This window comes from Mandrillus leucophaeus, unplaced genomic scaffold (genome assembly GCF_000951045.1).
Source record: "Mandrillus leucophaeus isolate KB7577 unplaced genomic scaffold, Mleu.le_1.0 Scaffold261, whole genome shotgun sequence".
In the NCBI taxonomy this organism is placed as follows: Eukaryota; Metazoa; Chordata; class Mammalia; order Primates; family Cercopithecidae; genus Mandrillus; species Mandrillus leucophaeus.
In genome coordinates this window covers 155,381-177,274 of record NW_012102710.1, presented here as the reverse complement: position 1 = coordinate 177,274, position 21,894 = coordinate 155,381, and the positions used below count along the sequence as shown (strand labels likewise).

Sequence of the window (21,894 nt, the reverse complement as noted above, 5' to 3'; positions counted from 1 at the left end):
TGAATGATGGCCAAACACCTGGTGACAGGGTGGTATGACAGGGACAGCAGAGAAGGAACAGAAGCAGTTTAAAGGAGCTAAGGACTTAAAGGAGATAGTCTAATAAGGGGCTGGGGAGTTAGGAGATGGGAGGGATTTAGGCAGAAGGGACAGAATTCACGAAGAATGAATAAGAGATGAAGAGAGTTCCTGTGCAGTTTTCACTATATGGGACTACCCTCAGCTGTCAGCTTTGGAATTCAAAGAAGTCCCCTTCCTAATGGCCTTTGTCAAGATCAAGAAATGAAAGAAAGGGGCCAAGGGTTCGAGAGAGTTGAGACCAAACCAGAGGCTGATCCTCCCCCTTAACTAATGAAAAGGGCTAAGAGAGAGCTTCACTGAGCTGCATTTTTAGTGGCTGCCGGTTAATTACCTGAGTCTTAAAATAAGAGAGGATGCCCATGTTGGGGAAGGCCCAGTCGAATTACAATATGGGACTGAGCCGCTGGGAGCTAGTTTCCAGTGGAGCACAGGGTCTCCAATGATGGTGCTGAGAGGCCCTAATATGCCACCAGGCATGCTGCTAAGTGATATTTTAATTAAACCTTAAGTGACATATCTCCTGTCTGTGACTCTGATGGCTTTTTAATTCAGGTCCCATTGCAGCACGACTCTTAATATTCCTTTCTAATTCCCAGTTTGCAGGGGAAGGTTTCCATGGCAGAGTTCCTCCCTCCCATCCCAACCTCTGTCCCTGTCTTTACTCCCTCCCCCACCTCCAATCTGCCCAGGATTTTTTTTTTTTTTTTTTCAGTGAAAAGAAACTTTAATTTGGGCCCTCTGAGTAGAAAGCAGGCGGTTAGGATTTTGGGCCTAAGAGGAAAGCGAGACTTACAGGTACCTGACTGGACAGACTCAGGTTTGCGGCTGTGGTCTTCTTCTTGCTGCCAGTGCTGTTTGCATTGTTCCCAGCGCTACTGTTGGAAGTGCTGCTGGTGGAATTTTTCCTTTTTCTCCGTTTGGTTGTTGGTTGCCTTGTGGGTTCTGCTGCAATATGGAAAAGGGAAGAGGGATCAGTTCTAGGGCAAAAGCAACAAGGCAATCATCAGTATGGTTCCCCTAAGGAAGCTGTCTTTGTAAACTTAAGAGTAGAATATTTAAACCATTTTCCATTTCCTATAGCTTTAGAAAGAATAAAAGGAGGGAACTGTAGATGTATTTTTAGCACAAAATATGTGTCACTCTTTGTATGTAGATCAAATAATTTTTATTTAATTGTTCTAATTATATATATTTAATTTTGTAAAAATATTTTTTAGGGGTGTAACTACAAGTACCACTTTCTTAATTGGATTTAAAATATTTTGCCGTTAGAAAATTTGGGAAACTTTTTTCCTCTGGTGTGTCTTCTCTTTAAAACAAAGAGAGGACTCCTGGGATCCCTAGGGTACCTCCAAGGTACGAGTGAAGTAGGAACTTTAGATAGCCAAATTCGTGAGCCAGTGTGCAACAGCAGCATCTACTGGTAAAATGTTATATTGCAGCCCACCTCTATTATACCTTTATAGAATTCTCAAGTAAAGTCAGTTCCATCAGCTGTGGATGTGGAGCTTAGGGATTCCCAAGTTCAGAAGGAATACCCATGGTTTGGGCCCTGCTGTCTAATGAATGCTATTCCAAAATTGCAAGAAAAAAATATGTCTGAGTATATGGTATAGCCAGTATATTACTGAGGGGAAACTAGACCTCTTAAAGAAAGGCCTATTCAAAAATAGAGAAAAATATTTTGGACTTGAAGGATGGGGCAACATTTTAATGGAAATATAGAGACCCAAGGTAAAGTGTGGTAAGATAAATAGTCTTTATTTATTTGTTTGTTACTTATAAGGTATAGAACATTATGCAATGCCTGTCACTATTCTTAATGTTTCCAATGTACTATTTTATATTTAAAAAATCCTATTATTTAGGAACTATTATTTTAATCTTTGTTTCATAAATGAGAAAGTTTCAGAAGCCTTCTCCTGCCAGTTACTGAATAAGTTGGAAATGGCAAGTAAGAGCATCCTTTTTGCTAACTCTATTTTAGACCTGACTGTGATGGAGAGAAGGCAACTCAGGGCCACACTGGAACCAAATAAGAGGGCCTTGTAAAATTTTCTTAAAACACCTATGCTGGCCGGGTGCCATGGCTCATACTTATAATCCTAGCATTTTGGGAGGACGAGGCTAGTGAATTGTTTGAGCCCAGGAATTCGAGACCAACTTGGGCAACATGGTGAAACCCCATCTGCACAAAATACATACAAATTAGCCAGGTGTGATGATAGGCACCAGGGATCCCAGATACTCTTGAGGCTGAGGTGTGAGAATCACCTGAGCCTGGAAGTTGAGGCTGCAATAAGCTATGATTGTGCCACTGCAGTCCAGCCTGGGTGACAGAGCAAAACCGTGTCTCAAAAACAAAGCAAAGCAAGACAAAATAAAACAAAAACACACAAACAAAAAAACCCACCTATGCCACTTCTGATGGACAATGGGAAGGATCTTCCTCTAAGGCTCATTTCAAAGACCACTTAGTCCAAAGAGTATCCCTGACTTCTGACTTTTGACTTTTCTACTTATCTACTATTTTTTTTGTCATTCGTAAATATTTTGTCTCTTATGCTTAAAGATTTTCATCAAATGGTCTATCATTTTCCTCCATCGAGTTCTGGGTGCTTGTTCTGAAGGATGAGAGGAACAGGATATAGAACTGTTCCAGGTCATGGAGTTGAATAAAGGGTTGAGGAGGACATTCTAAAGTCCAGCAGATACTCAGGCCCACTGCTGATAAGCATCTTCTTTCTTTGACCTTAAGAGTATAAATTTGGTACTTTTTAAATTTGTAATTTGACATGACACTGGGGCAAATGTACCTAAAATGCAAACTCTGGACTATTCCCATTAACAGTAGGTGGCTGTGGTAGTAAAGTAATGGACTTTGGAGACATGAAAACCTTTTTGTGACACAGTCCTCCTTCATTTGTTAGCCATGAGACTGGCTGTGTCAAATTACTACCCTAAGTCTCAGAGCGCACTATATAAAATGGAGATAATATATTTAAAGTTATGGTAAGGATTCAATATTTTTGCATGTTTTATTCAGTGTTGTAACTCCCAGTGGCTAGAACCATGTCTGGACCCTAGTAAAATTCAATAAATAATTATTGAATGAATGAAGGAATTAATGAATAATATATTAATTATGTACACCTATGTTAGAAAATATAGGTGCTCAAAGCATTTGCTGAGTGGATTGCTTTTTTTCTGTAAAGCCTTATTAGCATTAAAAGAAAAAATAAAGCCAATTTAAGCACATTTAACATATTTGGAAAATAATATTCCAAAAGTCTAAAATTCCCATAAGATGGGGATGTAACTATTCTACATAAAATAACACTTATTTTCTCAGCTTTCTAAATATGTACTTGATTAAATTTGCTATATTCATTTTATGTAAAACCCCTGGCCAATTACCAGCCGAAGGTGACCATTATATTTTGTGATTCAGAAAGCTATGTGCCTCGTGTTAATAATTACTCTTTATAAAAATAATTTTTAGCGAAGGGATACGTTTTGCTTTTATGATCAATGAGGCTCAACACACGCCTGGGAGTGAAAGTGTATTAGATAGGAAGACAATTAATGATGACTTGAAGCGGTAATTTCAGAACCCCAGCAGGAGACTGTAGTATCTAAACTGCATTCTAGGGAAGTGAGGGAAATGGAATGGCTTATGTATTCTCTTCATGATCAGAACTTTTGATACAATATATCTTTAAAAATAGAGCAAACTTCATTTTTCCTTCATTCCTTTCCTCCTTTCTTCCTTCATTCCTTTGTTCTTTCTTTCTTCCTTCTTTCTATCCCTTTTTTCTCCTTTCCTTCCTCCTTATCTTCCCTTTCTTTGTTCTTTTTCATAATTTCTACCATTCTTAAAAAAACAAAAAACCTAAAACATTAGGCTGTGAAAAGCCAGCAATCTGGCTCAGTGGAAGAACCACTAGCTTGGGAGACAGGGACCCCTGGCTCTGATCTCAACTTTGCCAATGACCTTCTTGATCACCTTGAACACGTCATTTTACCTCTCTGAGTTGCAGGTCCTAATCTGATAAGCAAGGAGACTGTAGATAATTCTTAAGGATGTTCGCATGTCACAAATTCATTGTCTCTATGCCCACAACCATGGTCAGAATATCCCTAATAAGCTACTTGTCCTGTTACATTAATGATCACCTTCCTCCTTTTCACATCACTTCATCCCTGGAAGACACCTCTGAAAACGAATTTAGAGAAAGAGCGAAGAATGAGGGTGTACCTGGCGGAGCCACCATCCGCTGCCACTTCTGAAACAAGCAGGTCTTCAGGCAGTCTCGGGGACTGAGGTTGTAAGTTTTATGTCTCGACATCAGTTCCTGCATTGGCTCCAATATTACACACAACTGCAAGAAGTTCAAAGACATTGGCATTTCACTACTTTATAATACTAATTACAATAGATAATGTTAACAGCTGGAATCAAGTAGACAGCCTTGAGGATACTTTTATTTTCCTGGTTTTCATTTTCTTTATATAAATGTGAGGAAAAATAAATATTACAAAAACTTGACTATATCTACTTAATTATCATTTATAATATGATATTACAGCTGAATGTGATTCACACAGATACACATATAGAGACACACACACACACACACACACACACACACACACTCCTGTACAGACAATGGGGTGGATATATGTAGTTCTATTCTGAATTCAAATAACTCTCTCTGGTTAAAAACACAAAACAAAACAAAAACGAACAAACAAACAAAAAACCCTCTTCTTTCAGCATGCTTCGATTTCTACTCTGGTTTCTGTTCTTGTTTGTATAAGCACACGCTGTGAGTTACAATGCTAGTTTATGCAGATTGGTAGTGAAATTCATCTTTTAAACTGGAGAACAGAGTGGAAACTACAGGCACTTTTTGATCTTAACTCTTAGAAAGGTGGATGGTGAATGCTATTTTATTTTTATTCATGTACTCATCTGTATTTTATACATGACGATACTGTAAATAACATATGTCAACATTCAATGTGGGAGGATTTTTTTTTGTGGTTCTGCATACAGCCACCTTGTTCCTTCCTTTGGTTAGATTTTTTTCAGCCTTACTTTCGTCTAAGATGTCTGATGACAAAGATTAATGAGGAAAACAAGAAGATAAAACCATATAGGATTGCCTTGGACTTTTCCGAATTCCTTTTCAACTGGAAGCTTATCAGAATACCACTGCATTGACAGTACTATACCTATGAGGACAGAGACCACAATTTGGAATTGTACATTGATCACTATTGCAATTACAATGATATAAATATTGGCCATGCACCTTCTTCTGTGAAAAAGCATCACCTTATTATGAAAGACAGATGTGCAGTCTTCAGCGTCATCAGCCTACCTTCCTTATTAGCCTCTCTTCTTATGCCATCCCTCATCTTGAACATGTCCCTAGAGGCCACTCTGCTTTTGGTCCTCTGAGCTCTCTCTACCTGGAATTCTTCTCTTCCCTCCTCTTGGAGAATACTCACTCATCCTTGAAGACATAGTTACTTCTTCTGTTAAGCCTTCCTCCCAGATGTGCACCTGTCCCCACACAGGCTGAGCTGGGTGCCTCTCTTCAGTTCTCAGCACCCAGCTCCTTCTGCTGTATGGACTCACTCATTCATGCTATGAAACCATCTGCTTCTAAGTCTGCCTTTACCACTAGGCCATGAATTCTTCGAAGGCTGAGACTATGCCTTTTATCTCTGTGTTCCTAGTTTAATTAAAATGAGTAGATGCATTTAAAGAGTGATTCTTAGAAAGTCTGGAGGATCTTCCTATGCCGACGTTTCTTGAAGTGTGGTCTAAGAAACATTTCCATCAGAATCAAATGGGCTGACTGTTAAAAATTCAGATTTCGGGGCTATGTCACTTCTGTTTCATTGGGTCTTGAGGTGGGGTTCCAAATCTACATACTCCTGTTGGGGCTCAGAAAACGATGCCCCCAAGTGAAGGCCTCTGTATGAAGCAAAGTTTGTCTTTTACTTTCTCCTGCCCTACTGTCTCCTGCCCCTTATTCTCCCCCACAGCAAGCCATATAAACTAGAATGCCTCTTCCCCAAGGAAAGTCGTAGAAACCAGAACCCATCCCCGCTAAAGGTAGACATAAAATCTAAACATATTATTCTAACTTCCTCCTGCCTTTCTGTGTAAGAGCTGACCATAAAGAAATTCTGTGATCCGCTTTGGAAGTAGGTCATAAGACCCCCATTCCAGCAAGGATCCTGTCCCATACCCAGGAGGAAGGAGTGCTGAGCGGAGAGACAAAGAAGAATCTGAACAGACAGGCTTTGCTGGGTTTCCCTACTCAGTTATTCCCATTAGAGAGTACTATACCTGCATTGAGAGTACTATACCTGAGTACTATACCTATACATTGAGAGTAATATACTGTGACCATTCGGTCATACTCTTTTTGTCCAATCACAGTCCATCACAATTGTGCATTCCTCATGTAGCCTAAACATAAAAATGAATCATTTTTCCTGTATCTTTGGGTCTTCATTCTGAAGTCTCCTGTGTCATGTAAAACTTTGCTTCAATAAATATGTTACACTTTTCTCTTGTTAATTTGTCTTTTGTTATAGGAGTGACCCTTATGATAGGTAAGAAAAGGAATCACATTTTTGTATCCCTATGCCCTCACATAATTCTGACAAACACGACTAGAATTTGCGGTCCACTAACCTATATATCCAGGGCTTTCAAATAGATAATAGAGACAGCAAGACATGCACAAACCCCAGTGGTGTCCAGTTCTAAGTCCATTCTCTTCTCACTTCTTCCCATTTTCTCAAGTTCTCTTCCTTCCTTCTTAAGTCTAAGGATGATAATTATCTTTACCTAGAAAGATTCTTCAGTTGTTTGTACCTATTACTGACCTAAGCTTGCTTAAACCACTCGCCCCATTTAAGGGTCAGCTGCACTTTTCTTACATTTGCAATTTCTCTGGAAGACAATAAGATTTCAAAGCCTGAACAACACAAGGAATATGCACATCAAAGGGACCAAGACACCAACCCTACTAAATCAGGCTGTAAAGTAATGAGACCTGGGTTAGTAATGTTGGGTCTTCAGTCTTGCTTACTTTGATGTCCTTTTTGAAGTCTAAAGTGTTAATATGGAAAAACCTGTGAAAAAGGCAAGGTTACTATACAGCTAACTCCATATTCCAACTCATGAAGACTCTATGTGTGCATTCCTCTGTTAAGAATTCCTTGCTGATCTCACTACAGGGTATATCCTCAAATGAAAACAAATCCTTCTACCAAAAGGACACCTTCACTCATGTTCATTGCAGTAACACTCACAATAGCGACGACATAGAATCAAGCCCATCAGTGGTGGACTGGATAAAGAAAATGTGGTACACACTCACCATAGAATACTACACAGTCACGAAAAAGAACAAAATCATGTTCTCTGTAGCAACATGGATGCAGCTGGAGTCCATTATCCTAAGTGACTTAACACAAAAACAGAAAACCAAATACTGCATATTCTCACTTATAAGAGAGAGCTAAACATTGGGTACATATGGGCACAAAGATGGGAACAATGACACTGGGCACTCCAAAAGCAGGAGGGAACGTTGAAAAACTACCTATCAGGTAGTAAGTTCACTATCTGAGTGACAGTATCAATAGAAGCCCAAACCTCAGCATCACGTAACATGCCCGTGTAACAAACCTGCTCATGTACCTCCTGAATCTAAAATAAAAATTGTAAAAAGGATGCTTTGCTACAAATCAAAGTGTAAGTTACAGACTACTTCATTGCCTCTCCAAGCCATTAATGCTCACCAGACCAAAAGGAGTGAAAGATTCCACAATTATCTATGCAAGTAGATTTAAGAGTGGGTCATCCCTCAAAGAAGTACCACTGCTAGCTCCACACAGGGTCAGAAGATATTTGCTTCTATTATTAAGCAAGAATGGTAAGAAAAACTTCAGAGAAATCCTAAAGACTGGGAAACATTTTACAGTATATTTTTTAGTATTTAAAACAGTTAAAAATGTTTTCAACATTTTCAAATTATTTACATTTGGTTCATTTACCACTCATTGTAAATGAGCTTACACTGGAGATAAAATACATGGGTGGAGTGGAACAAACATGGATTTATAAGCTAAGAAGTCTAGGTATGGATTTTGACTGTCACTAGGTATGCATCCTTGGGTAAGTTATTTAAAAACACTGGGTTTCAGTTTTACCTGCAAAACAATACCCATCTTATATACTGTCATGAGAATTTGAGTTAATATGTCTAATGCATGACTATTTAATAATCTGTAGATATTATGATTATATATTAGCAAGCATGCATAGGTTGCAACACAAACTACATTTCTATTACTTTACATCAACAAACATTTACTGAGCTTCCTCCTAAGTATCAAGCATTCTGCTTGGTGCTGGGGACACAAAAATGCGAATAACACAATCTCTCCCCTTAGAGGTAATCCTTAAAATTGCTTTAAGTATATTAAGAAAACTATCCTGCCTTAGGAAATTACATTCTTCCAAAGCAAGGATTTTTCATTGTACGACAAGGTAGATGGTGGGGGTGACCCGTTTGGACCTAGAAAGGACTATTAGCATTGGGCATGCTATGAAATGGGAGGGTTACACTTATTGTGAGGACTCTTGAGCTCACTGTCTTTTCCTTTTTTGCAGTGACTTTCCTCTCTGGGCTTTCAGCAACATTTCTTTTTCAGGTGCTAATCCTCAAAATTTATCCCTTTCCCTTTAATGTAAAAATATCTTTCCATCGCTGTAACCCACCCCAAAGGAGCCTGCATCTCTGAATGCTAATCAAGAATCCCCAAAGTCATTTTTCTTCCAGTGGAGAGTCTGGGGCTGGAGAGGCAGCCCTCCCCTTATTCATGTATGCAAATGAGGTTTCTTCTCTGCTGCAAGCATGCAATGGCTTTGCTGGGCTGTGTGCTGTAGGTGGCAGAACTAACTCAGATAAGAGCCTGTCTTCTTTGGCAGTAAGCCAGCGCATCTTGGCAACAGCAAAGGCCTGGGGCATTATGAAATGAAATCAGGAAGCAGGTTTGGGGAGTGGGTTCCCTTAGTCGCTAGTCAAATCTTTTGGGAGCTGCCGTTCGTACTCTCCCTGAGGTCTGAGACCCTCATGAGAATCCGGTGAAGGCTATGCAGCCTGTCTTTCAAATTTTGTACAAAATTTCTGGTGGTTGTTGAATCCTCTATAGCCCCTTCCATCGACTCTAGGAAGAGTCCCCTGTTTGTAATAAGTATGAGACAAGTTACAAGATATATGCCTTTTCCTCATTACCCCACTCCATATACACACACAAAAAATCACCAGGCAAATGCACATTGTGGAACTGAGCATAATAACACATGGTCCTTTGATGTTGAAAAAATTAATCTGCACAGCCAGGACAGCTGCAAAGTGCCCACTGGACTTTTTCCCTTTGCCTAAAAGGAGAGGCCACAGACAACATGTTTGCGACATCTGCAGCAGTCTGCATGCAGGCTTGCACTTTTGTTTGGTCTCTTCCTGGGGTAGGACCGGAGTGAAGAATACCATGAGGAATCCCAGGACACTGTGGAAAGGGAAGGGATCAGCAAGGCCCGTGATCACTCTTTGAATATAAAACCCATAAACATGGGGTCCCTGTCAAGTCCAGATAAGATCCCTAAGAAAGCCATTGTTCATCCTGGCAAAGTTCCAAGGACATCTTTTTGCAGATTTAGTGAATGTTTTAGGCTGAGCTTGCTCCCCTATGCTTCTGACCTCTTTTTTTCTGAGATTCTGACCCCAAGACTGACCCTTTGGTATGAAATTTTGTAATCACAACAGGAACTTGATGAATGAGTGGATGGATGGATGGATGGATGGATGGGTGGATGGATAATAGATAGCTTGGCCAGATTTATAGCAAGGAGTCATTTGTTAATGGCAGACAAATCAGGCATGGTCCTGTGTACTCTGAAGTGATGAATTTGTTCATTTGATAAATAAATGATTGTCTCCTGCATGGAAAATGCTTTGCACAATGCATATGTATGTCCTGGTCAGGCAGGAAGCTCTTAGCTCAGTCCCAGGATTCCTGCCTTTTCATATTAACAGAGGGCCTAACAAATGTAGACAGTGCAGTGTTTTGCTCTTGTTTTGCTTTTCATTTGACAGCTCTCCTGGAGAAATTCGATTCTTTTCACTACACACTCATACCCATTCTTCTGGGGCATCTCATTGCCTGAATCTCAGGAACAGGTGGTGCTTGTCAGATTTGGCTGTGAACTACAAAGCAGTATTTGATTATCTCCCAACGTAGGCTCTGTCTACCATCAACATTTTAATTCCATCTTTTTTGTGTGACATCCTATGGCCTTGAACCTTCTACTCTTTGTATGTAGGTCTCTGCAGAGTTGCTAGGTGAACGCGTTGCTCGGACCTTTGCTTGTGTTGTTTTTCTTGCTTAAAAGGCCTTCTCTCCTCTTTCCCAGTCGTCTTAACTAGGATTTGGCAAACTATGACCTGTGGACTAAATATCCATGCTTACTTACTGTCGATAGCTGCTTTTGTGCTACAGCAAAGCTCAGTAACTGGACAGCCTACACGTTAAAAAATACTCACTATCTTGTCCTTCACAGAAAGTTTGTTGACGCTTGAACTAAATCAGTACTATTCCAAGGAGGTGGCTGCAAATGACTTGTTACATCTTCATAATAGGATAAAGAGCTTGAGGCCGAGCATGTTCAATTCACTGCTTCCTTTATTGTGAAAGTTTTGCATTAAAAAGGTATCAGATCAACTAAACTATATGCCCAGTGACATAGCTGAATTATATTCTGGAGACAGCTCCTTTACTTGTTGAGAACCACTCACCCACACTAAGTCACACTATCTGAACCATTTAAGGTCCTCCAAGGTCCAGCTCAAATCCCACCTCTGTCTCCAACCATCCTATCCTGCAAGGGACTCTTTTGCTTCTATAGCACTTATCGTGAATCTTTGCACATCCCAGTGTTTATATTTGCATTAGAAATTTTCCTTTCTTGTAGCCTTGTTCACCTCTTATATACGGCAAGCTAGGTTTTACTTTTCTTTTCATTTAACATGGCATTAGGTATACTCAAATATTTGTTGACTCATAACTTAATAATATCTACAGAATGCCTAGTCTATCCATGGAGTATGCACCTTATATTATTATATCATTAACCCTCACTCCCACCTTTTGGCCCACTTTTACAGGTGAGAAAACTCATACTCAAAACCCATTAAATCATCCAGAACTAGTGATAAAGAATGTGGTTCCTACAGTGTATCCAAGGCAATACAGCTATTTGAAGGGCAGAGAAGAGGTTCAGTCAAGTATCTCTGACTTCAACCCTGTACTATTAACTCCTAAGTGCTATGTTGTCTACCTCTCTGAATATCAGTGGCTTAAATGACTTCTAAGATACCAAGTTCAAAGCCTCTCACTGTTTTTGAGTTTCTCTTTGCAAATGGTGTTGATCCACAGAGCTAATACATGAAACTTGGGGATTTGAACCCAGATGAATCTGGTTCCAAAACCTACACAGAGAGGTAGGTGATGCAAAAGGGTGTAGGTTTTAGAAGCAGATTCATCTGGGTTCAAATCCTCCAAGTCTGCCATTGTCTAGCTATGTGTTCTTTGCCAAGAATTTTAGCCTCTCTGAATCTCAGTTTCCTCATCTAGAAAATGGGGATAATACTACTTATCTCTGACAGTTTGAAACAAAGTAAGGAAGCCCTTAATACAAAAGCCTGGAACTAGGTCAGCACTCAAAAGATGAACACTGTTGTGATGAGAAGTGCTGTGGCCTTAAAGGCCAGCCCCACTGAGCCAGGAGCTCAATGTGTTATGGGACTGAGAAGCTTCTTTGGGAAGTAAGTCATGTGGTCTCTGCAAGTCTTAGGGTCACTAGATACAATGAATGCCCCAAAGAGTAGTAATCAGGTCAATGGTACATGGCATTTTAGTAGCTAACGTCTCTGATAATAACCTATATTTAGAATTCAGTGATAAATACCAAATGTTCAATTCCACAAGCCAGGTTTTTTCGCCCTCCCCTCCCCACCGCCCCACCACCAGTAATTTACTCCTCTGGCTAAATCTGTACTAGAAAGACCTCAGATGATGGGGGTCGTGGGGGGAGATTAAGAAACAAACTCTTATCTAAGAGTGAAGGAGTCTCTCCTAATTAGGAAACACATAATGAAAAGATAATATATGGAATCAAAAAGAAAAAAAAAAAAAAAGCAAATAATCCCCACCAAGAAGCAGATAAGAATGAATAACAGGCATCCACATGACTAAACTCACTCTGCTCTGAAGAAGAAAAACAAGGGATAGAGGAAACACTTTCCCTTAGAAGCGATGCAATTCCAAAACATCAGATTATGATTCAGGTTTATTTCCTGATAGGATTAAAGATAGATTGGTTGTCAAATTCAAAACATCCTCCTTTTTATCTGAAGATTCAACCGGGGGATGTGTTGCCTTTTCTCAGTTTGTTTGCAAATTGATTACTCATGAAAGTTATCGCATCCAACCCTGAAGACAGGGAGTCCCTCTGTTCTCAGGCAGAGGAGAGTAGCAGCAGCTGTCACTCCAGTCTTGAAGGGACCATCCTTCTTCCAGAGTGATCTTCCCCAATTTCACTTTTGAGGCTTTCGGGAAGGAGGCCATTGACTGCTTTTCAGACCCACCCAGGGGAGAAGTGCTTGGTCTGTTTTCCTACCCTGGGGCAGCCCCGTCAGACTAGCCAAGCTCATGATTTCTGCTGCACCCGTTAGGCCCATGAAGAGACCATTCAAGGCCCCTTCTGTTCTTTTCTTTACCTCTGATGCTACAGCCGTCATTTCTCTGCCATGTCTTCCTGCATGGGCAACCCCTTCCACAATGCTCAGGTTATTTGCTTCTTTGCTCTTAGACCTGCTCCTTCCTTCCAGCTCTGCATGGCAGGAGACAAGCCCCTGCACATTATTTCCCAGCTGTCTTTGCCAACTGGCTTCAGGAGAGGTTTGGCCAGTTGGAGGTACCCAGGGAGATTAGATAGAAGCAGGTTGTGTTAGTTTCTTAGGACTGCCATATCCTGGTACCACAGACTGGGTGGCTTAAAACAACAGGAATGTATTCTGTCTGTTCTGGAGGCTGGAAATCTGAAATCAAGGAGTAGGCAGGGCTGAGCTCCCTCTGAAGGCTCCCAAGAACAATCCTGCCATGTCTTGTCCTAGCTGCTGGTGGCACCAGCAATCCTTGGGGCTCATTGGCTTGTAGCTGCATCACTCCAATCTCTGCCTCCATCTGCACATGGCCTTTGCCCTTGTGTCTCTGTTCTCTCCTCTTCTTATAAGGATGCCAGTAATTGGATTTAGGGTGCACTCTAAATCCAGAATGATTTCATGCTGAGATCCTTAACTGATAACATCTGCAAAGACTCTTCTCCCAAATAAGGTCACATTATTCTAAGTTTCCAGGGGAATATGAATTTTGAGGGAGCCTGTTCAACCTACTCTATGGTTAAGGAAATAAGGAGGGGTATTTCTTGCTTTCTCTGTAGTTTAGGTAGCCTTTTCAGCAGCTGTCATCAGACACATCCGTTACAGTTCCAGCTGACACCATGTGACCCTACACCTTCTGCCTTTGTTCTTCTAGCCCCCGGAGTGGCAATTGCTAATCTTAGTGCTTCTGCATCTTCCTCTGATTGTTTGTCTATCTCCAACATCTTTAAAAGCATATGCTATATTAAATTTCCTCTTTTAAATTAGCAGGTGTGGGTTTTGTTTTCTTGGGTGGGCTCTGATTGACATACATGATTTATAAGAAATTAGACAATATATGCAAGATGAAGGACTTTGGGTGTCTGGGAGTCTCATGTGTTGTGGCTAGGCAAGCAAATTCAGCTTGGGTTCAAACTCCACCTACTTAATAAGGGGGTGACCTTGGGCAAGCGACTTAATCTCTTGGCGTTTCAGTCTCCCCATCAGCAAGGTTAGGATAACCTTAGTACCTAACTAGTGGGGTAACTAGGAGAAAGAAGCAAATTTATTTGAGGTATTTACCTAGGTTTCTGGCTTATGGAAAGTGCTCTATACATGCTTATTATGATTGGACTATTACCAAGAGTGGGGCAGGGGGTTCACAGAAGACACTTTGACACTAGGCATAACACATCTATTAAAATTTTATAGACGTTCCCTGCCGTGTGTGTGCATGTTTACATGTATGTACAATTGGCCCTTCTTATCTGGGGGTTCCACATCTGTGGATTCAACCAATCACAGGTCAAAAATATTTAAAAAATAATGGATGGTTGTGTCAATACTGAATATGTACAGACTTTTTTCTTGTCATTAGTTCCTAAGCAATGCAGTATAACAACTACTTATTTAGCATTTACATTGTATTAGGCATTGTAAGTTATCTAGAGATGATTTAAAATATATGAGCAGAAGTACAAAGGTTATGTGCAAATATACAATTTTATATGGGGGATTATGGTGTCTGTGGGTCCTGCAACCAAACCCCTATGGTTACTGAGGAACAACTCTATGTATCTCTGTATATATAGAGAGAAATGTAAATATATATACACACACAACCTGAAAATTAGATTTTGATGATACAATGGATGTCTAAAAAATATTGGTCACTCTGTCTAAGGTATATATAACTTGTTCTGACCATTGGGCTATTGCCTCAAATATCCCATCTGTGGGTTCTAGCAGCATCTCTAAATTCTAGGGCACAGTAGCTAGATGTTTACAAAAGAAAGAGGAATCATCTGTCTGGAAATACATAACAATCGTTAACAAACATCTACGGAGTGCTGTCTGTCACCTAGAGAGGTACAAGCAAATTTCTGGTAAGTTTTAAAGATTCTCATTGGCGAATTATTGTCCTACAGTTGAGCCAAGGCACTAAAAATGAAGGCCAGTGGCTCAGAATTACTCTAAATGGCCTCAGACATTGACTATTGTAGGTCACTATATTAGTCAGGATTCTTTAGAGAAACAGAACCAATAGGGTATGTGTATGTATGTACGCATGTCTGTACATATGTATTTTAAGGAATTGGCTCATGTGATTTTACGGGTTACCAGGTCCCAAAATCCATAGAGTTTCCACAGGCTGGAAACTCTCAATAGTACCAAACTCTATATATACTGTTTTTTAAAACCTATATGTAGATACCTATAATAAAGTTTAAGTACAACAGCAAAAATAGCAAGAATTTCTTTATCTTCCTTCACAGGTAGAAGATTCATTCTTACTGTAGATCTTATTCACTTCAGGACTCTTTTTCTTTATTAAGTTGAGAACTTTTACCTTTCACCTGAAAGAAACACTTTATGGCTTCTCTCTGACATATCTGAATGGCCAGCCATCACTACTCTTACATTTTGGGACCATTATTAATTAAAGTAAAGGTTACTTGAACACATGAACTGCCATACTGAGACAGTCAATCTGATAACCAAGCAGGCTACTCAGGGACTAATGGGTGGGTAGGGTAGGTAGTGTGTATCCATTGGACAGAGGGATGATTCATGTTCCAGACGGGACACAGGACAGTGTGGGGTTTCATCACGCTACTCAGAATGGCAATTTAAAACTTATGAATAGTTTATTTCTAGAATTTTCTCTTTAATATTTTCTGACCGTGGTTGACCATAGGTAACTGAAACTGCAGGAAACAAAACCGTAGGTAAGAGAGGCCTACAGCAACTAGTACTACAGCCTAGCTAAGTTGACACTTAAAATTAACTATTAGGGTGCCCCCCACTGGACTCTAAACAACTAGCGGGCTGGGCTGTATCTTGTGAGTTTATTTTATTTCTCTTTCAAGTTACCAAGCAGTAGGTCTGATGTTTGTGGAAGGAATGAATGCTTGAAAATAGGGATGCGGTAGGATGGAAAACAAATGGACCAGATTTTGCTTTATCCATTTCATAACTGTAGTAACCTGGGGCACATTATTCAAGCATGTATCACATAGTATTTATCAGGCATCCTCTATATGCTCAGGAAGGAGAGTGGCACTCGAGATGCAATGGTGAACACAGAAGTTGTGGCTCCCTCCCCTGAGGCTCCCTGTTGGAGGGAGAGACAGGTGATAAACAAGGATTCCAAACTGGATGCACATAATAAAGAAGGGCAAAACGTGTCAGGAAGGGCTGCCTGAGGAATCGATATTTAAGTTGAGACATACAAAGATGAATTAGGAGTCAGCTAGGTGAAAGAAATGATTCCTAAGACAGAGGTAGGGAGGGTATCTCAGGCAGAGGAAATATTCGTGTAAATGCAAGAGAACAGGGCATTGGAAACCACCACATCGTGGAAAGAGAGTATGAGGGAGGGGCTGAGAGCCTGAGCTGCAGTGGACAGGCAGGCAGGGGTCCAGTTAAATCAAAGCCTCACTTTCTGCCCCAAAGAGGAGCTGAGAGGCACAGATAATGTAGGCAAAAACATTCTGTGTGTGATAAACCCTCTGCAAATGCCATTAGGGTTTACATTAAACTGAAATGTGTCAAATGCAATATTGCTCTTTCATCCATGTTTCCAGAACATGAGAAAAGCATCAGCATTTTGATGTGTTTGGTGAAACAAAGCACCAAATATCCCAAAAGGCAAACAATGGCTGCTTGGAGACTGACCCCCAGCATAGGAACCCTTTGCAATCATCCATCCTTGCCTCACTGGAAATATGCAGCTTTTATAGCACATTGGTTATTCTTCCCAGGGACCTAAAAGACTAGGTACTCACTGTAAGGTAACATTTAAACACTAACATTTATAAATGCAGCTTTATAATTGCAATACTGCAAATAAGGGAATTTGGATATGTTCCTTGAGAGCTGTCAGTGACAGTTTCCAAGGAACATGACTATCTTGTTCGTGCAGTTATAATCCCTTCTGAACACTAACTGAGTGATTACTGCTGCCTCCTGCCCTGGGATAAGTACCCACAAGACTGGAAAGACAGCTTTGTGCTGGGGTTTGGGGCTGTGTCCCTAAGGCTGCTGTTTGGGAGGATTTCGGGGTTGCTGATCAGTGTGGGGATGTGGTCTTCTCTCTCGGTTCTGGGCACGCAAAGCGTGGCTGCATTTAGAACAGCTGTCTTCTTGGCTGCCTTCTTGGGAGCTTCTACCAGGCAACAGCTCTCCAGCTCTGCTCTGACAAAAAGGAAAGGAACAGTTTCTCAATAACGCAGCACTCAGCTGCTCAATTGCTCCCCGGCCATTTCATCACTGTGCGCTTGTAACTGCAGCCATCTCCTCTCCCAGGGATAGAAGGGAGTTTGGTGGAAAGTAAGATTCATGTTGATGATGCCAGCACTGTATGAAAATGGAGTTGGCAGAGGTTGTAGTTCATTCATTCATTCATTCACTAATTCATTCATTCAACACCTATTTACTGAATGTGTACTATGTGCTCTGTATTTGTTCTAGGTGCTGGGGATGCTGTGAGCAGGAAAAAAGAAAATCACTGCTCTTGAGGGAACTGCATTTTAATGAAGGAGACAGATAATAAATAAATTAAATAAACAAAAGATACACTATGTCAGCTAGTGATAAGTACCAAAGAGAAAAAGGAACATAGGGAAGAGAGAGATGAAATGTTGGAGTTGGGAGGGTTGAAAATGTGGATACCTGGGAGAATAGTGGCTCTGCAGACACATCCACATTCTAATGGTTCGAAATTGTGACTACAGCAGGTTCCATGGCATAGGGAATTACAGCTGCTAATCAACTGCCCTTGAGATGCAGAGATGAGCCTGAATTATCCAGGTGGACCCAATATAATGACAAAGGTACTGTTATTGTTAATTTTTGGTGTCAACTTGACTGGATTAAGGGATACCTAAAAACCTGGGAAAGTAGTATTTCTGTTATGTCCATGAGGATGTTTCCAGAGGAGAATGGTGTGTGAGTTAGTGGACTCAGTGGGGAAGATCTGCTCTCAATGTAAGCAGACACTACACAATCAGCTGGGGGCCCAGATAGAACAGAAAGGCAGAGAAAAGGTGAATTCTCTCCCGCTTTTCTAGAGTTGGGACACCCTTCTCCTGCCTTTGGACATCAGAACTCCAGGTTCTCTGGCCTTTGGATTCTAGCACTAGGCAGTGCTCCCCCAACCCCCACCCCTCAGGTTGTCAGACTGTCAGCCTGGGAGTGAGAATTACCCCCTTGGCTTCCCTGACTCTGAAGCTTTGAGACTTGCCATGAGCCACATTACCAGCTTCCTTGGGGCTGCAGATTGCAGATATCTACTGCAGAACTCCTCAGTCTCCGTCATCACACGAGCCAAGGCACCTAATGAATTCTCTCTCATCTATCTATCTACCATCTATCATCTATATACCCATCCAACCTATTGGTGAACCCTGACTAACGTGGGTATTTATCAGTGAAAGAAGGATTCAGACGGTGGAATCAGAAAGATGGCAGCACGAGAAGGACTTGGCCTGACACTGTGTCTTTGAAAATAAAAGGGTGCTAGGAGCCAAGGAATGTGTACGCCTCTAGAAGCTGGGAAATGTAAGAAAACAGATTCTCCCTGAGAGCCTCCAGAGAGGAACGTAATCCTGCCAACACCTTGACTTTAGTGCAATGATATCTGTATCAGAGTTCTGATCTACCACAGGATCATCAATTGTGTTGTTCCCAACCACTAAGTTTGTAGTAATGTGTCTTAACAGCAATAGAAAACCAATATAAGCATCCAAAAGGCAACTTCTAAGTGAAGAACTCTGATATAGTTGCCATATTTAGCAAATAAAACTACAAGCTGTCTAGTTAAATCTGAATTTCAGATAATAAATAATAATTTATTAAAGTAATATATTATTAATAACTTATTTATTATTTATCTGTTCTCAAATGTAACTGGGCATCTTGTATTTTATCTGGCAACCCAAATCTCAGAGAAAGTTAGACAGTGAGATATTTGGGGAACACATTCCAGGCAGAAGGACAGCATTTCTGCTAGAGCAGAATTCTCAGGAGCAGAGGGAAGAACAAGAGCAAAGACCTGAGTTCCTTGAGAAACTTCTAGGAGGGAAGTGCAGCTGGAGTGAAGAGATGAGGGAAACTGCAGGAGAAGGTGAGTTCAGAGAGACTGTAAGGAACTATTAGGTTAGTACAAAACTAATTGCAGTTTTTACAATGCGATGCCACCTTACTCCCAAGAATGGCCATAAACAAAAACAAAATAAAAAAAAATAGATGTTGGCATGGATGTGGTGAAAAGGGAACACTTTTACACTGCTGGTGGGAATGTAAACTAGTGCAACCACGATGGAAGACAGTATGGAAATTCCTTAAAGAATGAAAAGTAGAACCACCATTTGATCCAGCAGTCCCATCTAACCAGAGGAAAATAAGTCATTATATTAAAAAGACACTTGCACACGCATATTTAGAGGAGCACAATTTGCAATTGCAAAAATGTGGAACCAGCCCAAATGCTATTAATCAAAGAGTGGATAAAGAAACTGTGGTATATAGTCAAACTCATAAAAGCAGAAATGATGACTATATTTAATAATACTGCATTGTAAACTTTAAATTTATAAGAGGGTAGACCTTAAGTCTTCTTACCTCACACACACAAAATGATTATGTGAGGTAATGAATGTGTTAATTATATTTATTTCAGTAATCATTTCACTAAAACTATATCAAATAATCAAGTTGTGTACTTAAACATATCCAATTTTCATTTCTCATGTATACCTTAATAAAGCTGGGGGAAAAAATGAAAAAAAAAAAAAAGAAACTGTGGAATACTACTTAGCCATAGAAAAGAATGAGTTAATGGCATTAGCAGCAACCTGGATGGGACTGGAGACTATTATTCTAAGTTAAGTAACTTGGGAATGGAAAACCAAATATTGTATGTTCTCAATCGTAAGTGGGAGCTAAGCTATGAGGATGCTAAGGCATAAGAACGACACAATGGACTTTGGGGACTCAGGGCGAAAGGGAGGGAAGGGGGTGAGAGGTGAAAGACTACACATTGGGTTCTGTGTATACTGCTTGGGTGTAGGTACACCAAAATCTCACAAATCACCACTAAAAATTTTACTCGTGTAACCAAATATCACTCGTTCTTCAAAAAACCTACGGAAATGAAAAAATATTTTAAAGTAATTGTGGTTTTTATCATTAAAAGCAATGGCAAAAACTGCAATTTTTTTTGCACCAACCTAATGGATTACAAACGTCATAATGGGGATGTTGGCCTTTGGTCCAAGCGAGTTGGCTGACATTGGAGGATTTTGAGCAGAGGTGGACCAGTGTTTGGGGCCTCCTGAGAATGGAGAGGGGCTGACGGTAAGCAACTTGAGGGCAGGGCCTTCGGCCAGCCTTGCTGAAGAGGCACACACAAGCTGTGAGGGCAGCAGGCCTTCGAACTGGTAGACTTGTGCGGTGCCCCCTGCCACCAGAACCAGTAAGGTATAGAGAAGTGCCTGGTGGGAGAGCAGAAGATGTTAAGAGGAAAAAAGTGATTCATGAGAAGAAATCTGGTCTGTGAGCCAGTGAGTAAGGGACATGGGCAAAGAACAGATGTATAGGGGCCTCACGAGGCTGAAGACATTACGTTCAAAGCCCCATTTCATCACTCTGGAACTCAGGAAGAGAGAAGTGTGTCATGACACCTGTCTACTCAGTTAGTTCAGAGCAGCAGAGTCTACACCAAGATCCCGAGAAGCCACACACATTTCAATCTTCAAACGCACCTGGCTTTTCTTGGAACAGTTGCCAGAGGAGAAAAAATGATGACTATAAAACTCTTTTAGAAGGTTAATAAATCACTCACTACCTCTAATTATTACCAGTACTTGGTGTTTACTTACCTTTAACTATACAGATGAGGAAAGGGAAACCAGAGGGAATGAGTAAGGGGCCCAAGGATGCAGCTTTTAGGGACTCATTAGCTTTGTCCTCCTTGAACTTGGCCCCCAGACTGAATCAATTACCCCCATCTTAATTTTTATGCCCATGCTTGGGAATGTATCTCTATCATCCTATGGTATAATGAGCTGAATATGTGTCTGCCTTCCTTATGAGCCTGGGATCCTAGTAGGCAAGCAGAGAAATAAATTAATGTTGAATGAATGAATGTGGCAAACCACTGACAGGCCAGGTTGCAGGTGCAGCAGGGCCCATGTCCCTTCATCCTCAGTAGAAATGGGTCAGAACTGAGGACCCTGCCTTCTGCCACCACTTCTCCAGTGTCATTTCAATGTGCATCACTTCTAATTTCACTGTGTGTTTTCCCACAGAGAGTATTCAAAGCTTTGAGAGGGATCAGGGATGGAAGCTTGTTTTTTATTTTTCCTCCACCTATCTGCATTTAATCACATAGGGAGCTTCTCTTCCTTGTCTTCTTCCTTGTGTTCCATCTCATTGTTTCCCTTTCATTTTTCCAAGCTTTGAGAGCATCCTTGTCCCCTGGGTCCTTTACAGAAGATCTGTATATATGGTGTTTGAAAATCAGTTTCTGTTCTAGCCAATAAATTGATGCAATAGACTGCGGCTTCAGCCTCCACTTTTTTTGGTTTCTGTGTGTGTATATGTAAAGTTTCATGGTTGACATCTGTCTGATCCTGTCCATTCTGGCATTGAGTCCCTAGATGTGAGAATGAATGTGTTCTTCACGCCCTTTGTGAGCACTGAGAAGCTTGGGGTGAGCAGATTAATCGGAAATGGCTGGTCTAACTGGCAGAAATAACCCAGGTGCCTTCCAGTAAGAAAGGCAAGAAAACAC

At 40.7% G+C, this 21,894-nt stretch overlaps 1 protein-coding gene across 1 annotated transcript in view; it reads right to left on the bottom strand.

Annotated features, from left to right (window-relative positions):
- LDB2 (LIM domain binding 2) overlaps positions 1-21,894 on the bottom strand; it is a 164,971-nt gene that overhangs the window by 6,149 nt on the left and 136,928 nt on the right. The window contains exons 5-6 of the mRNA XM_011984101.1: positions 4,340-4,463; positions 875-1,026 (exon numbers count right to left, since the gene is read on the bottom strand). Coding sequence (XP_011839491.1) covers positions 875-1,026; positions 4,340-4,463 — 276 coding nt within the window. The remainder of the gene's footprint in view (positions 1-874; positions 1,027-4,339; positions 4,464-21,894) is intronic.